General features: G+C 55.3%; 3 protein-coding genes across 7 annotated transcripts in view; all 3 read right to left on the reverse strand.

Moving 5' to 3' along the window:
• The window catches only part of MAG (myelin associated glycoprotein), a 10,515-nt gene extending 2,602 nt beyond the window's left edge, over positions 1 to 7,913 (reverse strand). For 2 of the 5 annotated variants that reach the window (XM_069078562.1, XM_069078566.1), the window contains exons 1-9: positions 7,789 to 7,913; positions 6,260 to 6,346; positions 5,913 to 5,991; positions 5,206 to 5,574; positions 3,671 to 3,967; positions 3,131 to 3,388; positions 2,532 to 2,792; positions 1,241 to 1,528; positions 945 to 1,041 (exon numbers count right to left, since the gene is read on the reverse strand). In XM_069078562.1, the coding sequence (XP_068934663.1) occupies positions 945 to 1,041; positions 1,241 to 1,528; positions 2,532 to 2,792; positions 3,131 to 3,388; positions 3,671 to 3,967; positions 5,206 to 5,574; positions 5,913 to 5,958 (1,616 nt within the window). In that variant the 5' untranslated portion in view covers positions 5,959 to 5,991; positions 6,260 to 6,346; positions 7,789 to 7,913. Of the gene's footprint in view, positions 1 to 944; positions 1,042 to 1,240; positions 1,529 to 2,531; positions 2,793 to 3,130; positions 3,389 to 3,670; positions 3,968 to 5,205; positions 5,575 to 5,912; positions 5,992 to 6,259; positions 6,347 to 6,546; positions 6,793 to 6,827; positions 6,953 to 7,788 lie in introns of those variants that run through there. The other 3 variants (XM_069078565.1, XM_069078563.1, XM_069078564.1) reach the window with 3 other exon arrangements.
• A 3,458-nt stretch (positions 7,914 to 11,371) lies between these two features.
• HAMP (hepcidin antimicrobial peptide) lies at positions 11,372 to 13,209 on the reverse strand. The gene is made up of 3 exons (XM_069078686.1): positions 12,086 to 13,209; positions 11,717 to 11,776; positions 11,372 to 11,611 (listed from the first exon to the last, which is right to left on the reverse strand). The coding sequence occupies exons 1-3, from the start codon at positions 12,170 to 12,172 to the stop codon at positions 11,507 to 11,509; spliced, it is 252 nt and encodes an 83-aa protein (XP_068934787.1). The 5' UTR covers positions 12,173 to 13,209; the 3' UTR covers positions 11,372 to 11,506.
• Positions 13,210 to 14,737: 1,528 nt separating this feature from the next.
• Positions 14,738 to 18,788, reverse strand: USF2 (upstream transcription factor 2, c-fos interacting). Its single transcript, XM_069078608.1, has 10 exons — positions 18,702 to 18,788; positions 18,377 to 18,423; positions 18,169 to 18,287; positions 17,916 to 18,035; positions 17,456 to 17,606; positions 16,924 to 17,011; positions 16,776 to 16,834; positions 16,024 to 16,118; positions 15,622 to 15,750; positions 14,738 to 15,469 (listed from the first exon to the last, which is right to left on the reverse strand). Exons 1-10 carry the CDS (start codon positions 18,773 to 18,775, stop codon positions 15,380 to 15,382), a joined length of 972 nt encoding a protein of 323 aa, XP_068934709.1. The 5' UTR covers positions 18,776 to 18,788; the 3' UTR covers positions 14,738 to 15,379.
• Between the last annotated feature and the right edge of the window lie 335 nt (positions 18,789 to 19,123).

Here is a 19,123-nt window from a genome sequence, read left to right on the forward strand (position 1 = left end):
CCGGCCGGCGCAGTCAGATCGTGGAGGGAACACCCCCCTTCCCCCTCCCTTGCCGCCGAGCTCAATCCAAGAAAACCGCGGCCCCCCCCCACCCCCCCCCCCCCCCCCCCCCCCCCGCTCCCCGCCCCAGCTCCTTCCCAACTCATTCTCGGGGCCTGGCCTGATTCACATGTCATGGAGATCTGGAACTGATATCCAATAAAAACCCTGAAGAAGCAGAGAGGGCTTGAACTTGGACAGTCACTTAGCTAGGACAGGTTTTGAGGGTAAGGATTGAAGATGCGAGGTCTCTAATCAGGAACCAGGAAGCTTTTTCTTGGGTTCTTTCCCTAACCTCCCTTATCAAAGTCAATGGCAAATGTAAACAGCCTGAGGTTAGAAACCGGTTTTATGGTTGTAGTTGTTTGTTTTGTTTTAGGCATTAGGGTTAAAAAGAGTTGCCACAACTAATAAGTGTCTGAACCGAATTTGAACTCAGATCCTGTGCTCTGTCCACGGACTCACCTAGCTGTCCCTAGGAACAGGTTTTCATTTTGTCCTTGGGTCCCTATTGCCCAGCACTTACTTTTATACATAACAAGTGCTTAATACACATTGTTGAATGAATGCATTCAAGACAGTTTGGGATTTCAGGATTAATTGTGAGAATCTTCCCTTTGTGTTACAAATAATTGAGAGTTGACTGGATTTATTTTTGTTGACCGCATTTGTTCATGTCCTGACTTTTCCATGGGGAATTCCTAAGAGCAATGGCTATGTTCCTCCTGCCTGTACGTCCCTCCCAACAATGAACAGCACAGGATTGTCCATATAGGGGCCTTAATAAGAACATTACCACCATCACAGTAAAGCCAGATACCTCCCATCTTCCCCATGTTCCCAAGCCCCCAGAATCCACCGCCACCCTGCCCAGGACAGGAGTCCCCTGGCCCCAGCACTCTCACTTCCTGCGCGTCTGGGTGATGTAGCAGACAATGGCAATCAGGATGGCAAAGGCAACTACTGCTCCCACCGGCCCAATTTTTGCCCACATCAGTCGGTCTGTAGCCAGGAGAGAAGCAAACAGCCACGAGGCCCATCAGGGAGTAAAGGGGAAGGAATGGTGCAAGGAAGGTGTAGGTAGGAAGGGCCAGAGGGGCCTCCAATGAGTGGGACAGAGTGCAAGGGGGAGGAGGCTGAGGTCCTGGACTTGGTGTTTGTGCCCCCTGCCTCCCACTGCCACCCGATCTGGCTTACTCACTGGCTCCCTGGAAGGGCAGCTCGAGGGTCTTGGTGCCATACAGATTCCGAGCCGAGCAAACGACTCTGGGTGGTGATTGCACCTGTCCACGAAGGGTGAGGATGCTGGTGAGCACCAGGCCTGTCCGTTCAGAGTACACAAATTCCCGCTCGGTCTCATTTACAGTCACATTTCGGGATGGGAGCTCAAAGGCCACGGCAGGTTCTGGGTTAGACTTGACTGCACAGACGCACTGTACCATGTCCCTCACTGCTGCACAATGGGACTCCAAGAGGATCACAGGGGCAACTGTGGAAGTGGGGACAGTGGCAAAACTTAGCCTGCACCTCCTCTGACAAGCCAGACCCTAATGCCAGCTGATTCCACTGGATCCCAAAATCCTCTTCCTGAGCCCGCTGGAGAGAAAGGCCCTGGACCTGACTTCATGGGTGGTCTCCTCATCTCCACTCTCTCCACCCTAGCCTCTCCTGTCCAGGCCATCGAGCACAAGACTCTGACTCTATTTCCTCCCCCACTAAAGAGCCTCCATTGTCTAAGGAAAAAAATTACAGAATCTTAGAGTTGGAAAGTCATGGACCTAAGAAGTTATCAGAACCAACTCTTTCATTTTACATATGAAAAACTGTGCTTAACAGTCTCCAAGATCCGGCCTCAACCTGAATGACAGTCAGGACAGATGTTAGTTCTCTGTGCTGATTTGCAAGGTCACAGTGACTGAAGTGATCACCTTGTTTTACCTTTGGGAAGTATTCACTCCCCTACTCCAGAAACTTTGGCGGCTGCCCCTTGCCTCCAGGATAAAAATGTGCAAGTTCAGCATTTAAAGCCCAGTTTGATTCCAGGTTGCCTTTTCAGACTTATCCACCAGTCCCACGCCTGTACCTTGGAATGCCCTCCCTCCCAAATGCCATGCCTTAGAATCCTTCAGGACCCATAATGGGTGCTACTTCCTACAGGAAGCCTCCCCTGATTCCTTCAAATGATGTTTTATTTACTTTTCAGTATAAACACTTATATCTGCACCACTCCCACCCTGACTCCACACACAGTAGAATGTACGATGCTTGAGGACAAGGTCTGTTTTTCATTTTGGTTCTGTATCCCCACTCTGGTGATTAATAAATCCTGTCTGGAGGGAATTGAATTCAGATAAGACACCTCTCCCTGAGTCCCCCATAACAGACCAATGAGATCAGAGGAGCTCTGGATCCCAGGACCAAAAGCGAACCAGGGACCATTCCCACATCCCCAGCTGACTGCCAGGGGCAGCTGAATGGGAGAGCTGACTCACACTCCACAGAGATGTTGAAGGCGCTGGCCCTCTGGCCATACTGGTTCTCAGCCACACACCAGTATTCTCCATCATCCTCCGCGGTGACAGCGGGCAGCTCCAGCAGCAGCTGGCTCTCGTAAATGACCGTGGCTAGAATCTGCTTCTCCTTGAAGATGGTGAGGATGGGGTCTGGGTTGCTCTGTGTGGAGCACAGGATGGACACAGCTTCACCCTCCACAGCTACCACAGTTCCATTCACCGAAGGTTTCCAGGGAGCATCTGAGAGTGGTGGAGAAAGAGTGTGGGACATGGGAGCAGGGGGAGAGGCTGAAAGCTGTCCTGGGAATTAGAAGCCCAGCCCTGCCCTTGTCCAGATCCCAAATGTTAACTTAGTGCCTAATTTAAGGATAACCACAGAGCTAGCCTGATGCTCAAATGCCTGTCCCTAAACTCCAACCTCACCCCAGCCTCATCTTTTAATTTCCTTTGAAAACCCATGAACTAAGGGATGAGTCGGTCCCTAACTCTCCCCCAGACATGAACTGGTCAGTTCTCATGGTCCTCTTCTCTTTTCATCTCCTGGCCCCCCGTTCCCAGCCCCAGGGAAGGGGGCTCACACATGACGCTGAGTCCCACGGTGTGGTTGTCCTGCCCGTAGGCATTCTCTGCCAAGCAGGCATAGATGCCATCCTCTTCAGGGGTCAGGTCTTCCAGCTCCAGGGCCAGGCTCCTGGCCACGGCCTCTCTGAGCACAGCCCCATCCCTCATCCAGGTCAGCAGAGACGTTGGGTTACTGTCTGCCCCACAGAGCAAGCTCACCTGTGACCCCTCAATGGCCTCCACAGAAGTATTCATCTCCACGATTAAAGGGGGGTCTGAGATCAAGGACAGACACCAAGAAGTTTCAAGAGATTCAGGCATTTTCTTTTTTAACCTGAAGACCCAACTTTGGCAAAAGTTCTCTCCCAGGACCCAGACATCCAAATTATAAATCCTGCCATTATTCTCCCAGACCACAGATATCTTCACCCCTCTCCCCCAGGGCCCAGAAAATCATGGAAAAGTTTCCACTTCCCTCTTTAGACTCTGATATCTCAGGAGCCCTCAAGGCTCAAGGGTCTGCCCTCCCCACCTCCAGGGTCTGTTCCCAAGCTCACATTTGACATCCAGGCTGGCGTAGCCCTCAAACTGGAAGGTGGTATTGGGGAAGGTGACCTGGCAGCCAAGCCGGTGCCCATTGGCCTCTCGAGTGGGCACAAAATGCAGCAGGGATGCCTGCACCCAGGTCCCCCCATCCTCCCTCATTCTGCCCAGCACAGCAGGAGCCCCCAGGTCATCATGGCCCAACCAGCTCAGCGTTGGGTGCAGCTCGGGGCAGTTGTCAGGCACCATGCAGCTGATCTCCACTTCTGTGCCTGCCACAACTTCAGGGGGCACCACAATACTGGGGGTATCTGTCAAGTAATGGAGGCCCCCATAACTTTTCTCCCACTGTCCCATGGCAGTCTTCTTCCTTCTCTTTCCTCATTCATACACCTCCCCTTCCTAGGAACCCCCATCCCCTTCTGCACTGACCCTTTACTTAAATAACACAGCATTCCTATTTGCTGTCCACCTGTTTCTTGGTTCAGTACTCCCACCACTTTATCCTAGATGGAGATCTGTATTTACACTGTCTTAGACTATAAGCTAACAACCCCCTTCACACCACCCCCAGGGCAGGCATGTATCTGTATAATTCCTTCTCTTTTGTGTAAGTCGACTCTTGGTCTAGAGTCTTGGAAATCTAATCAAGAACATGGAAGGAATCTTATGGGGCCTCTAGGAAAGCAACATATTGGAATAATGGAAATCAAACTGTGGGTCTAAGGGTGAGTCTTAGCTTAACCAATTCAACATTTCTTCCCCTTTCCTACCCTCTGCTCTTTTTGAGAATGTGGGACTGAGGCAAGTAAGTGGTCTGAGGCTGGGGAGTTGGGTAGGGTTAGATGAAAGGGGGTCCGCAGTGAACTCCTGTAGGTGGGACATAGAAGGAGCATGGATGGAGCTTGGACCTGGGGGCAGGAAGTCCCGCCTTTGAATCCCTTCATCCTAGATGAAGAGCAGCTGAGACCCCTAGACTGTTTCTCATAATTCCCAAGCCCTTTAGAAGGGAGATCGTTCAGGAAAGGGACTGATCCTGGATTTTCTTTGTATCCTCTGTGCTTCCAACACAGTAAGCATTTAACTGATGCTCATTGACTAACTGACCCGATTTCTTCACCAATGCAGTCCCTGCTGCCACTGGAGATTTCTTTGGGTCTAATTACACGTGACCCTAGCCCAGTGTAGAGAGAATTGCACTGGACTGGTCCTTTTCCTGAGGTGGGATGAGAGGGGACATCAGCCTACAGTCTTAGACACCTTGACGCAGGTTCATAAGGGACAAGTCCCTTCAGCCTGCTCCTGATTTGACCAAGCCTTTTGTGGTTAGGAGTGACAGAGTCATAGTGGGTAGGATTTCAGAAGTGAGAGGAAGCTTAGGAATCATGGGAATGGGATCATTCCATCTCCTCTCTTGGGCCTCAACTGATCCAAACAGATCCCTTGTCTCCCTCTTCCTATAAGGACTCAGAAATTCCTCTATGCCCCAAGCCCCCAAGACTCAGCTGACCAATGCCTTCAGACACATGCGCCCTCGTGGGTTACTCACTGATGATGTCCAGTGTGCTGTGCTCAGAGAAGGTGTACTGATTGTAACCTCCCAGGTCTGCTCGGAAGTAATACTTGCCCCCAAGCTCAGGGCTGAGGTTTGTGAGCTGCAGGGTGCAATTTCGGAGACCCAGGTCCCCAAGGAGCCGGCTTCGGCCCTGGAAGCTCTCGTGGACAACGTGGGTCCGGGATTTGAAGACCACTGGAGGGTAGTTCTTGGGGTAGGGGCTGTTGAAGTACCAGACGCCGTGGACCACAGCAGGCCGCAGCTCATCCGGAAAATCAAATCGGCACGGGATGGAGACGCAAGTCCTCTCGAAGGCTGAGATGGACGAGGGCATCCAGGCCCCCCACTGACCACCCCTTGAGGCTTCAGGGAGGAAGGAGACCCAGGTTGGAGACAGATCTAGTCCCAGATCTTCCCTTCTGAGGACTCAGGCAGCCTTACCCTGGGATTGTGGGTGTGCCTGTGCACACACGTACATACTCATGCAGTCACATGCACACACCCACTCATACACACTCCCACACCCCCATTCTCACACACACCTATTCTCACACACACACACACACACACACATATCCTAGCCCTACTTTTCTCCAGGGACCTGGCTGGCTCCCCCCACTCCCTCCATCCCTCTCCCCCCCACGCCCCCCCCCCAGGATTCAAAGCCTTAATCATCCCCACTCCCCTGGCCACGAATTTACCTGCTATCATAATCCAGCAAAGAGGAAGAGTGGTGAGGTACCTCATGATGCTCTCCAGGGAGAACTGGGAGGGTAGCCGCTGGGAATTGGAGAGGAAAGGGTTAAAGGCAGGGGTACCAGGGGTCTCCAAGCATCACTCCAACCACCAAAGCATTGATTAAGCACCTACTATGTACACAAGGCACTGGGCTGAGTGCTGCAGGTACAGAAACAGGAAAGAGGATGGGGAGCGCAGGACTCGTGGGCGGGGGGGGGGGGGGGGGGGGGGGAGGGAAAAGACCGGGGGGGGGGGGAGGCAGGGAGGGGGGGGGGGGGGGGGGGGGGGGGGGCGGGAAGAGAAGACACACCTTGCCTTAGAGGTCAGGTCTTCACCGGGTCCTTCGAGCTGATGCGGAAGATCCTTTATTCCAAGCTGAAGCTGTGAGCCAGCCGACCTGGAAGGAAAGTTGGGAAAATGGAGAGAAGCCCAAAGCCGTCTGCTCCCCATCCTCTGTCGCCAAATGCCGACCAGTCCGACTCTCAATTCCCCGCGCTCCCCTCCGCCTCCCCCACCCCCAGGGATGGGACCTCTCCCCTGGCCCATAGTATCTGGCTGCCTGCCCCATGTGCCCGGACGCCTGGGGCCCCCACACACATTCCCTCTTCAGTGTTGGCAGCAGCTGGGACTGTGGTGAGGGGGCGGAAAGTTTCCTGCATCATGACAGCACTTGCTCCCCCCCCCCCCAAACACCAGGGAGAGTCCTGAGGAGGCCCCCAGGTGGGAGGGAGCAGGGAGAGATGGCCGCGTGAGGAAGGTAGAGCAGAAGAGACCCCGCAGCTCCGACTGGATGGAGAGGGGGGTGGAGGTTGGCCAGAAGGAAGGAGAGCCGCCGCAGCTCTGACTGGGGGGGTGTAGAAGCATGGGAGAAGTCCTACATCTGCCACGGTGGGAGGTGAGGTGGGACCCAAGAGATGTGAGGGAGTGGGGGCCTGGGTCCAGGGAGACCGTCCCGTCAATGACTCCGTTTCACTAACTTGACATTCCCCAGATGCCGGGAGCATTCCTGCCGCCTTCTGCCCCCCCACGGACCCCGGTGTCCCCACCCCCCAGCTAAGGCCTGGCCCCTGGCCCCAGCACAAAGGAGTGCTGTTCCCTCTGGGGGCTCAGCTACCCCTTCTCCCCCTGGGGGCTTCTGGGATAGGAGGTGTGTGAGAAAGAAAGCCCTTCTTCCCCACACCCAGCACTGATGAATGGAACATGGCTGTCTCCCTTGGGGGGGTAAGAGGTCCCAGGGGTTGGAAGTTCTGATGTCCCCCTTCCTAAACTCTGCCATGCCCTACGATGATAGCATCTGGAGCTAGAAGGGACCAAAGAGGAGACTGGGGCACAGATCTAGTAAGGGAGCCACACTTCAAACCCAGATTCTACAGTCTTCCCATTATAGCCATCCCCCCTCTTCCTACCCTTTTTATGTACCCACACACTCATACAGAGACAGACACGTGGAGAGACAGCTCAGACACGCACAGACATCTACACAGAGACACATGAAATGTTGACACTCTAGCCCTTAGCCCAGTGCCTGGAATAGAGGAAACACTCACCCTTCTGGAAACACAGGACAGACAGATTCACAGACACACTCACAGAGGCAGACATGCAGAGGCACTCGGACATGGTCACGCAGGCATCCCAGCGCAGGCATCCGTAAACATCTGTCTCCCACCCCCAAGACTCAGACCGGTCCTGGCCCAAGCATCCCATTGCCTTGTTAGCCCCCATCCCTCAATCCCCCTCAGCTTACTGGGTTCCCCTGTTATTCACCAGCTCCCTACGCCCAACCCCTCACCCTTCCAACCTAATCAATCCAGCCCAGCCCAGCCCCTGCTCCCTTGCCTTCAGGATTCACTGCGCTGACCTCTCTCCTGTCTCCTCAGCTTCAGCCTGTCCACCCTTCCAGTTCCCCCTCCCCTGTCCCAGGGTCTAGGCCTTCGAGGACCAGCCCTTCCCTTCCCCCCCCCCCCCCCCGCGCATGGAGGAGCTGGGTGCTGGAGCCCGGCCGCCCCTGGCACCCTGGGCGTATCACTGTCCCACCCCCCCTCTCCCCCCCCCCCCCCATACACACTCACACACACATACACACACACACACACACACACACACATACACATACGCCCAGGGTGCCAGGGGCCGCCTGCCTCCAGCACCCAGCTCCTCCCTGCCCAGGGAAGGGGGGGGGGCACAAAAGGGCCCTTGTCACAGCTGGGGCTCAGGCTGGACTGCCGGATGCCTGGGTCCTACATGAGTGTAAAGATGTGTGGAGGAGAAGACGGTTTACAGGCTTCTCCTGTTTCTCCCTCTCTCCTCACCCCCCTCTGGAACCTCATTCCCCAGTGATACCCATAGCAGGTTGCAGCTCTCATAACTATTCCCAGGTCCAAGGGGCCTGTAGGCAGAGAAGCCTCTGCCACTGCCATTCTAAGGAGGTATGGGTGAGAACCTAGCAGTGACCTATTCTCAGGGGCTTAGGGGAAAAGAGAACCCATCACTTGCCATGATCGCTACCTTCCCCCATGAGAGGCTGCACTGGGGTAGTAGAAAGAACACTGGGCCTGGAGTAGGGAAAGATCTGGATTCAGGTCAGACCTGGCTCCTCAGCCTCAGTTTCTCCATCTGTAAAATGGAGATCTCCCCCAAGACTGTTGTTGTTGTAAGAAGCAAATGATATATGTGTGAAGCACTTTGCAAACCTTAGCACACACTATGGGAATGTGGACTGGTAATGTCATCCCCTGCAAAGTTGGCTCTCCAATTCAAACATTTGAAACAGGGGCAACTGTAGAGGTAATTATCATCGTATGAGGCTCTGGGACTCCAATCCCAGTGGTCAGGACGCCAGGCAGCCTGCCAGCCAGTCACTTCTTTGGGCTCCATGGATATATCGCTGGATTTATAAGCCATACAAACATGACAGCTTTCCCGTCTGCCCACCCACCCCAAAGTCAGGGAGGGAGGAGGGGTGCCATCTCCCCAAGAGGGAATCCCTGAGTGAGGGGTGGGGAAATACCCAGGGGTAAAGGAGATGGTTCGGGGGAGGAACTGGTCCTGCCACCCCCACCTCCGCCTCCATGATGTCAGACACTGCCCGTGCCTTTCCCGAGCCTGAGACAAAGACCCATTGAGGAAGCAACTGGGGAGGGGGTGGGGATGAACTCCTAGGTCCTAGAAGGGGAGAGGGGGGTCATCTGTCTGGGTCCCTGAGTAGAGGAGAAGCTGAGGAGTTAGATGCCAGGGTGCTGGGAGGTGTTCAGGTCATGCAGAGGAAAAAGGCACCTGAGTAGTGTTAAGACAGCAGCTGTGGAAGGGATACTGGATTTAGGGTCAGAGGACCAGGGTTCAAATCCTGGATTTAACAACCTGTTAACAACCTCAATAAGCAGCTTCTCCTATTTTGGCCTCAGTTTCCTCATCTGTAAAATAAGATGACCTTCTAGCTCTAATTCCATGCTCCTTTGAACTGTGCTAGCTGCTATGTTTGCTCATCCCCTAAATGATTGTGGGCTGACCTTTTGGGAAGATTCCCTGAGAGAGTGAAGGAGGAGAAAGTAGAAGTTGGACCCAATCCCACCAGGCTTATCAGCTCAGCCCCCAGGCAGAGAGAGCCTTCACTCCCATTTCCCATCAGGCAGACCTGCTAAGGTAGCAACTATTTGCTCAGATTGGAAAACAGACCAAGATATGACAGCATTTCATCTCCAGTACAAATGGCCCACCTTCCCAGGGACAGGTTTCCCTACTTACTCCTCGGCTCACAAGGGAGGTTTGATTCCAACAGACCTTTGTTTGTGCCCGGTATGGTCAGTGCACTGTGCCAGGTTACAATAAAATACAAACACTATGTATGGGCCTCTCCCTTCATGGAGTTTATAGTCAAATAAGGGTTATAAAATGCCTGCCTGGATAAATATAATTAGAATGATGAATCTAGAGCAGGAAGGGCCCTCAGAAGCTATTTTTGTTATTCAGTCATTTCAATCACATCCTACCCTTCATGACCCCATTTTGGGATTTTCTCGGCAGAGATACTGGAATGCTTTGCCATTTCCTTCTCCAGCTCATTTTACAGACTGGGAAACCGAGGCAAAGAGGGTTGAGTGACTTACTTGCCCAGGGTCACACATCTAGGAAGTGTCTGAGTCCAGATTAAGGAAATAGAGGCCTAGGAAGATGAGATTAAGGAGTCATCACTTGAGAACTGAAAAGGACCTTGGGAGTCATTTGGTCCAACCAAATTCTACAGGAGGATTCTGAGGCCCAGAGAACTGGGTCATATAAGTAGGAAATCGAGGAGTCAGGATTTGAGCCCAAGACTCCAGATCCCCCATTCTTTTCACTATTCTACACCCTCATTAGTAAATGGTCTGAAACCTTGTGAATATATGCGAGGTCTGCCATGTTTCCTGCCATCTCTGCTTCCAGAGCAGATATATAGAAAACCGGTGTGCACTGTCTATTTCATGCATTGCCATGGCCAAGAAAGTTTCCTCTTCTGGACACCCACTTTCTAGTAATGAGCTTCCTGTGAGCTTGGATGTTAGAGACAGAACCTGTCGCCAGACCAGCTATCTAGTCCTTCCCCAACTCAGAAGGACAAAGCAGGATCCGCTGCCCGTTGTCCAACCTTTAGGAAGTCAAAGTCACATCCATCAGGAGATTGCAGGAGAGCTTCCTGATTGGCTGACAGTGGGCCCAGGATGAGAAGAATGAGCCAATGAGCTGGACCCAGCAGGTCCAAGGCAAGTGACCTTGGAAAGCTTTGGGGGAATGAAGATGTTGTCCTTTCTCTTCCCTTGCCTGGGGGGTCGGGGGGAGCTTGGGACCTCCAAGCTTGGGCCTGGGTAGACGGACACTCCTTTTTTCCACCATTAATAAACCATTGTGATTTTTGTGATCTGTTGTGGAGACAGGAGGTGGAAGAGAAAGATGAAGGTGTGCATTAGGTCCAGGCCACGCAGAAATCTTGGCTGCAGTGGTTGGGGGGTGAGGTGGGAATTGATGGGGTGATGGGGAATCCTCCCGCAGGTGCCACAGATTCACTCTACTCAGAATACAGAGCGGGCTTAGGGATCAGCAGGTCTGGTTCAGGGACCCAGAAAGTTTAGGAAGTAGGGAAAGGGGAAGGGAGAAGAGGCTGGGAAGCAGAAGTAGTGTCCTCCTCTGGACCCAAGGCCCAGAGGAGATGTCCCCCCACCTCCCAGCCCTCCTGCTAGAATGGAAACTTTACATTTGGGGTTGGGGGGGGAGAGATGGAGTCCCCTCCCACTCACCCTCACCACCCTCACGCTCCACATCCCCCCCACCCTTTGCCTGACTCCCTCATTCTCTTCAGAGAGCTACTGAGATGACAAAAAGGCAGGGCCTCTGATGGGGACTTGGAGGGTGAGGTGGCGTTTGCAAGAAAAAGGAAACAATTCTGGAGTTTTTTGGGGAAAACATACCATTTTATTTTGAGACAGTCACAACAGGAAGGGACGGGGGGAGGGGAATAAATTAGAAAATGAAGTGGGGAAGGGAACTTGGGAAGAGGGAGATGAGACGAGGCAACGGGCTCTGGTCACATCCGGCAACAGAAGCCACATTTTGTATTACGACAGCATTTACAGCAGTATGAGCAGATGGGAAAGTGGCTGTCGAATCTCTTTGTCCTCTGAAGCAGGGGCTGCCAGGGGAAAAAGAGGAGGTCAGTGGATTGATGGGGCCGAGAGGCAGAAGAGTGGGACTGGTATGGGGGGAATGGGCTGCCATTGTTAGGGAAATCTCTCACCATCCAGTAATCGTGAGCTGGAGCCGCCTCTTGGAGTGGGGTCTGCACGAGGTCCTGAGTCTGTGAAGAGCCCCGAGATCTTGAGGAAGGAGATCCCAGCCCAGAGCCCCCATCAAAGTACACTCCCCCAGTTACCCTCTGTGTATGTGTATGTCTCTGTCTGTCTCTCTGTCTCTCTCTGTCTGTCTCTCTGTCTCTGTCTCTCCTCTCTCCTCTCCTTGGGTCTGTCCTGTGTACAGAATACACCCCCATTTACCTCCCAACACTAGATATCTGGCAGCCGGAGACCCCCAGCCACCCATCCAGCCCAGATATCTGACCCTCCAGGTCCCACTCCCCTCTCGGGGCCAGGCACCCGTAGGCTCTTACCTTGCTTGGGAGAATCGAAGGACAAACAAAGTTAGAGAGGAGGAGGAAGAAGACGCAAGCAGTCTGGATTTGAGCGGTCCGCGTCATTTCTGTCTGTGTGCCTGCTTAGCTCAGGGTTCTGTCTGTCTGGTGTCCGGAGCCCAGCACTTTTATGAGGCCCAAGCCCCCTCCCCTTTGACCCAACTTACTTTCCAAGAAGGTGGTGTCGTCAAAGGGTGGGAGAGAGATAAGCGGGAAAACAGCACTCGGGAACAAATGATTGAGTCACCTACAGTCGGGAGTAGGTGTGTATAGGGGGTGGGGCAGCCAGGGTCATACACAGGACCGAAGAACGGGAGAAAGAGACTCGTGGGCTCACATCGTGGCAGACTTGGAGTCAGAGGTCCCGGATCCAAACCCTACCTCTGACCCTATGTGACCATAAACAAGCCACTTCCATCTCGGACCTCCATGTTCTCATCTGTAAAAGGGCTTTGGACTTGGGGAAGTTCCTCTAACTAATCTAAGGGTCTCCAACAGAGCTTATGAGCTTTTCTTGGGAACCTGCCTCCCCCCAGGAGCAGAGCCAGAGAAATCCATTTCCCCTCCATTCATCCCTGTGCTCCACAGAACCTTTCCTAAGAGCAGAGGTGACTTACATCCTCACCCCTTATAGGAAGGTGACCCCTCCTCCCTCTGGGGTCCCCAGCTGATGAGAGAAAGCATTGGGTAAATAAAAAGACATGATCTTGGATTTGAGTCTTGGTGACCCTGACATTGACTAGCTAGATAAAAATCACTTAATTCAACAAACATCGATTAAGAATTTTACTATATGCCAGGTCCTTAGTTTCTAGAAAGGCCCAAAACAGTGAAACAAAACAAAACAATCACTATCTTCAAAGAGTTTCTATTCTGCTGGGGGAAAACATATTCTACAGATAAATACACGCACACACAAATTAAAAAGAAACCCAAAATGTTTTCAGGGAGATGGAGCACTGACAATCCCAAAGATCAGGAAAGGTCTCCTGTAGAAAGGAGGACCTTGGGATGAGCCTTGAAGGGAAGGAACCCAGGAGTCCCAAGAAAGAGACATGAAACAAAAGACCATGCTAAGCATTGGAGATGTCTGTGCAAAGGCAGGGAGGTGGGCTGGCCTGGATTGGGAACAGCCGGTGAGTAGTCCAGTTTAATTGGACAGCTTAGAGAGCAAGGCAGGGACACTATTTTAAGAGGATCTGTTTGGTGGTCAGGTGGAGGATGGTTTGGAGAGAAGAGAGACTGGAGGCAGGGGTAAAAATTAGGTGATTCAATAGATTGTTACAAGGCCCTCAACGCCAGTGGTGGCCGTGTGAATGGAAAGGGACTACTGGGCCATAGATTTAGAAGGGGTTCACCCCGCTTCTCTCATGGGCAGAGAAAAGCTACATGGCAAAGCTGGGATTCAAACCCTGGGAGTCAGAATACAAATCCATCATGCTCAGGCAGAAACATTTATTAAGCACCAACTGTGTGCCAGGCACTGTGGGAAGGTCTTAATTTGAGTGAACAGGAAGGTGGAACGCAAATAGGGAAGTAAGAGGGATGGTTTGGGGGGAAATGACAAGTTCTCTTTCAAGTGTGGGGTCTGAGTCCGGCAGGCAGGAGTGCTCATGTATGGCACACTAAACCTCTCTGACCCTCAGTCTCTTCTGTAAATGGGAGTCTTGCATCACCTACCTCTCAGAGGTTCTTGAAGATTTTTGTGATACTTTTTAAAGTATTGGATGAATGTGAAGTATTTCTGAGGAAGGAAGTTTTCTGTGTCCTCATCCATCCCCAACCCAAATTCTTCCATCTCAGCCTTTTTACCTGTGTGACCTTGGTCAATTAACTTCTGGCCCAATTTCCTCAAGTAAAAGGAGGAAGTTGTAAGGCTCTCCCAAACCCAAATCTAGGATCCCATATGCAAACCAGTACAGAGCAAGAGCTCTTTGCCCAGATTCCCCCCCCCCCCCCCAAGAAAATGTAGGTCACTCTGGTCAATCCTTGGTCCCCCAGCCTGTTTGCTCAGGTTGGCCCCAACTCCCCTCACACCCAGGTAGACTTGAAGGCGCCACATTCATTCCCACCCATCCAGTGCTGGGGCAATGACCCTAGGGACATGGGCCAGGGAGGGAGGCCACATAGCCCAAGAGTCACGGGACACTCTCAGGCAGCTGATGGCATAAAGGATAATGTGACTGGGTTTGGGGGTACAAGGATGGGAGGCAGGTTCACGGATGAAAATGGAACACCCAAGTCTACCAGAGACCACCCCTTCCCCTCCCAGTCTGGCCTGTCCCACCACCTCAGGGCAGATTTCATCATCAGCAGGGCTGAGGGCAGGGGTCACCGTGGAGGCGCCAGAGCTGGGGCCCTAGGCGACAGAAAGACGGGCCAAGCTGGGAATCATCCCTTCCCTCCCCTTTCCGTAAGGAGAGGGGCTCAAGGCCAGAATTATTGCCGCTGGGTGAGGGTAGGGGCCAAACCACAGCCCTGGAATCAGCCTGACCCTTCTCTTACTTACACCAAGCCCTATCCTTCACCCCATCGGACCCCCGACTCCCAAGCCCAGCCCTTGTTCCCCCTTTCCCATCAATAGGAAGGCTATTACACCCAAAGATGGATCAAGAGAGGGAGACCGACGGCTGAGGCTGGGGCCGCATAGGCCGGTTTATTGCAGTTTAAATACCTTTCTCTTCTTCTTTTTTTGGTCTTTTTTTTTTTCATAAAGAAATTAAAACACACACACACCCAAAGAAGGGGTAACGATGTCAGGAAGTGAGCTGGGGAGGTGGGGAGGCCAGAGCACAAGTCCAAAGGGCCCCTAGCCGCAGGGTGGCCCCACCAAAGGCTTCCCCCCTTCTTAGCAGTTCTGTCTCTGTACCTCCAGGGAAAGAGAGAGGGGAGCAGAACGGGGTCCAGGGGACGAATAAGGGATCTCTCTCCCTGTGTCCTGCCCCCCCTCCATCAAGGCGAAGGCAGGAAAGGGAAGCCCGGCAGGGAACCATTGGGTGGCATGATGGAGTCAAAGTGGAGGAATCGGGGCAGAGGAGAGGGAAAAGGAGAGAGTCGGAGAAAACAGACAGAGATGGGAGCAGGTGGACATGTCCAGGGGCTCTTTGTTGTGGGGGTGGAGGGGTGCTGTATTCATGGAAATGCTTTTTTCTCCCCATTTTTGTTAAAAATCTACTATAAAAAATGCAGCTGGGGGAGGGGGCAGACTCTCTCCCTCTCTGTGCTAAGGGTTGGGGGCCAGAACCCTCCCCCAAAGACCCCGGGGGAGGGGCATCACTGCCGGGAAGTCTCCCCGACAATCTCCAGGCCGTGCTGCTGCAGCTGGGCACGAAGCAACGCATTCTCGTTCTTGAGCTCCTCTATCTGGGGAGGGGGCAACAGAGAACAGAGGCTGAGGCATGCAGCTGGCCCCCAACGCCCCAGACCCCAGCTTCCCACCTTCTCCACTCCCATCCTGCCCAAGCTTCTGGCCATCCCAGATCTCAGGGCCCTCTCTGGGCCCCTGCCTGTCTCACCTGCTGCCTCAGGAGCTCATTGTCCATCTGCAACCTCTCAGCTTCTTTGAAAGTCTCCTGCATCCGCTGGTTGGTCTGGCGGAGCTCTCGGATGTAGTCACAGGCTTTGGACAGGATCCCTCCTTTACTCTGAAAGGCACGAAGACAAAGAGAGGCAGATACTGGGAGGCCCCAAGAACAAGCAAGCCTGGCAGTGTCCCTAAGGAATCCCTCCCCTGGAGGGTCGAATTCTGCCCCATAGTCCCTCAGGTTCTCCTCTCCTGCTTCTTGAGACAAGGACTGACCACACCAACCCAAGGCCTCAGAGAATGTAGACTGGGGTGGTCATAGGGGCCCCAGATGAGAGGCGCGCTGAGGTAAGCCAAAAGGAGGGTGGGTGAGGACAGGGACAGGACCACTCACCGCTCCCGTCTTGCTATTGTCAGTGTTACAGTCTGGAATGATTTTGGAGAGCTGAACAATCCAGTTGTTAATCTTGTCCCTCCGCCTCCTCTCCACTGCAGGGAGAAAAGAATTCGAACTGGGGAAGGTTCCATGAGTAGTGGGGACTCCCCCCCACCTCCCCTGAACAGCCAATGAACACCGAATAAGGCTGGGGGTTGGGGATCACAAAAGGAGATTCCAAGGATAAAGGAGGTCAGGGTGGGGGTAATGAGAGCATCAGAAAGGTTTCAGGAAGAGGTGGGGGGACTTCAGCTGGCCTTGAAGGGCAGAGAAGAGGGCTCAGGGGCCTCTCCCTCGAGGGAAGGCCTGCCTGCAGCAGATAGTTCCTAAAGGGGGTCCTGGGGATAAAGCTTGCTGACTCAGTTCTGCAAGGCTTGGCTGCTGGGACAGGGGGCCCACAGGGAGCCACTGTCACTTTCTGAACTGGGATGGGAGAACCAGGGCTTCACAGAAAGACTTGTCTGTCCGGGACACACAGAGTAACTGGCTGGAGGCCTGGCTGTGCTGGCCCCAAGGCGCCCGGTCTCTCTCCTATCACTTCCTGCCTCAGTCTCTGCCTGCCCGGATTCCCCAGCTTCGTCCCCCCCACCACTCCAGGTGACCCAAAATCCACAACCCTTAGCCCAGCACCCAGGACAGGCTGTGCTGAGGGGTCAGTGAGCAGGGGTGGGGCCCCAGTCCACAGCCTGACAGACACCCCCAGCCCTCACCTTCATTGTGCTGGGCTCTCCTCCTCTCATCTCGGGGGGTTCTTGTCCCATCCATCTTCCTGGAAGAGAGGAAATACACACCTGTCCCTCTGCACAGGTATCAGCCCTTCTCTCTCCCCCCATCCCCCCCCCCCACGCCTGCACCTACGGAGAATACGGGTGGGTCCGAGGAGCGATTGTCCTCTGTGTTCCCGTCTGCAGCACATCCTGTGGCGTCATCATCACGTAAAACTGGCCTAGGAGACGGAGGATTGGGATTGGGGTTAGAGGTTACCCCTGTGCTGACACACCCATCTGGGCCTCAGTTTCCTCATTTGGACCATAAGGAGGTTGAATTACGGTCTCTTCTTGTGGTATGATTATGAGGCAGCTAGGTGGTGCAATAGAGAGAGCTCTGAGTCTGGAATCAGGAGGCCCTGAATTCAAATCCAGCCTCAGATACTTCCTAGCTGTATGACCCTGAGCAAGTCATTTCACCTCCACCTGCCTTGGTTTTTCCAACTGTAAAATGGGAAGAACAGCACCCCCCCCTATAAACACTTGTTTCCTTCCCCCCTAGGAATCTTTACAGATGTTTCCCCCATCACACTGTGGCCACTCCCCCCAATCTCTTCTTCTACTGCCCTTTCCCCCATGACCCAGGATCCTCCTTCCCAGTGCGTGAGCCCTAGGCTCCATACCTCCTGCCTGGAGGCTCTGGTCTGTGGTCTGCACAGACACAGCCGTGGCATCCCCCACACTGGATGCCGGAAAGTAGGCAAAGCGGGCCTCGCCACTGACCGCCTCTGCTGCCGGGCTGCCCCCATTGCTGAATGGGTTCTGGATCACGGCCTGGGGGTGATGATGGGAGGGGGCTTGGAGCACTCCCCCAGCCCAGGCTGCTGGCTGCAACCTGCCCCCACCCTCAGCCCTGATCAGGGGCAGGTGCCCGGCTCAGCGCCTCTGCTTCTCCCTCTGAGAGCATGCCAGGTTTCTCAGGGGCCCCTGCCCCCTACCTTAGCTGAGGCGACCCCTCCCCTCTAGCTCCTGCATCCTGACCACAGCATGGGCCGGGAGAAGGCAGGCCCCGGAGACCCTGGCTGCCAATCTGGGCCCAAAACGGGCTCCCACCCCGCAGCCCTGCTCCCTCCCGGGGCTGACCTGAGCCACAGCCTGCTGGCCCCCGGCGAAGGCGGCCGTGGACACCACGCTGACAGCGCCCGTGGTGTCTCCCTGGCCATCCAGCTGGCCGTCCGTCACCTGGACCACTCTGTATGTTACCTGCAGGGGGCAGCAGAGGACACCGAGCCTGTCAGGCTGAGGTGAGATCCGGGTGGACGGGCCTCGGGGCGCCCCCACCCCTCCCCCGCCCGCCCCCCCCCGCGCCGAGGCCCCCCCCCCCCCCTTCCCTCACCTGTCCTCCATTATTCTCTGTGCGAAACTGGTACTGGATGTTGTGCTCCCCAAACGCCGCCTGCTGGACGCTGGCGATGGCCACCGCGGTCTGCTCCTCGGCCCCGGGCCCTTCCCCGGCTGGGGGCAAAGGGAGGCCGGCTCAGCGCCCCGGGCGCCCCCTCCCTGCGCCCAGCGCCCCCCCGGCGGCCCCTGCAGCCCCCACTCACTGTCCTGGAGCTCGACGCCCTCCTCCGCTTCGGGTCCCTTCTCGTGGCTGCGGGGGGCGTGGAGGCAGCGGTCAGCGAGGGGCCGGGGCAGCGAGAGCCCCGCGGGGACCCCGCCCCCCCAACCTGGCCCGGACCCTGCGGAGGGAGGGGCGGAGAGCCCACTCCCCTCCGAGGGGTTCGGAGGGAGGATCTCCCCGGCACCGCCCCCCACCCTGCCGAGCTCAGAGGGGTCTCCCCTGCACCCCCTGCCCGACTGCGGCCTCCATCTTGTGCACCACCCGGCCCGGAGCATGGCCAGCCCGGGTGGCCGGCCAGGGGCCCTTACCTGGCGGCGGCGGCGGCGGCGGCAGCAGCGGTGGCCGAGGCAGCGGGGTCCAGACCCGGGTCCAGCATGTCCATGGGGGGGGTGGGGGCGGGGGAGATCCGCCCTCCGGGGCCCGGGGGGGGGGGTGGGGGCGGCGCGGCGGGGGGGGGGGGGCCGGGGGGGCCCGAGCCCGCAGCTCACGCCGCGCGGCAGGAGGGGACGGAGGAGACACGGGAGCCGCTCGCGCTGATCACGGGGACAAACAGTGGGGTCATGTGAGGAGGAGATGCCGCCGCCGCCGCCGCCGAGGCTGCTGCTGCTGCTGCGGCTGCGGGGGCCGCTGGGGCTGCGGCCTCGGCGGCTGCTCCGCGCCCTGCACCCCGCTCCCCACTCGGCCTCGGCCCGGCCTGGGTGACGGCTGCCCCGGCCCGGGCCCGGATCGG

This window comes from Petaurus breviceps, unplaced genomic scaffold (assembly GCF_028583685.1).
Source record: "Petaurus breviceps papuanus isolate PSGF00001 unplaced genomic scaffold, PetGlider_PUasm1.0 91041, whole genome shotgun sequence".
Taxonomy (NCBI): Eukaryota; Metazoa; Chordata; class Mammalia; order Diprotodontia; family Petauridae; genus Petaurus; species Petaurus breviceps.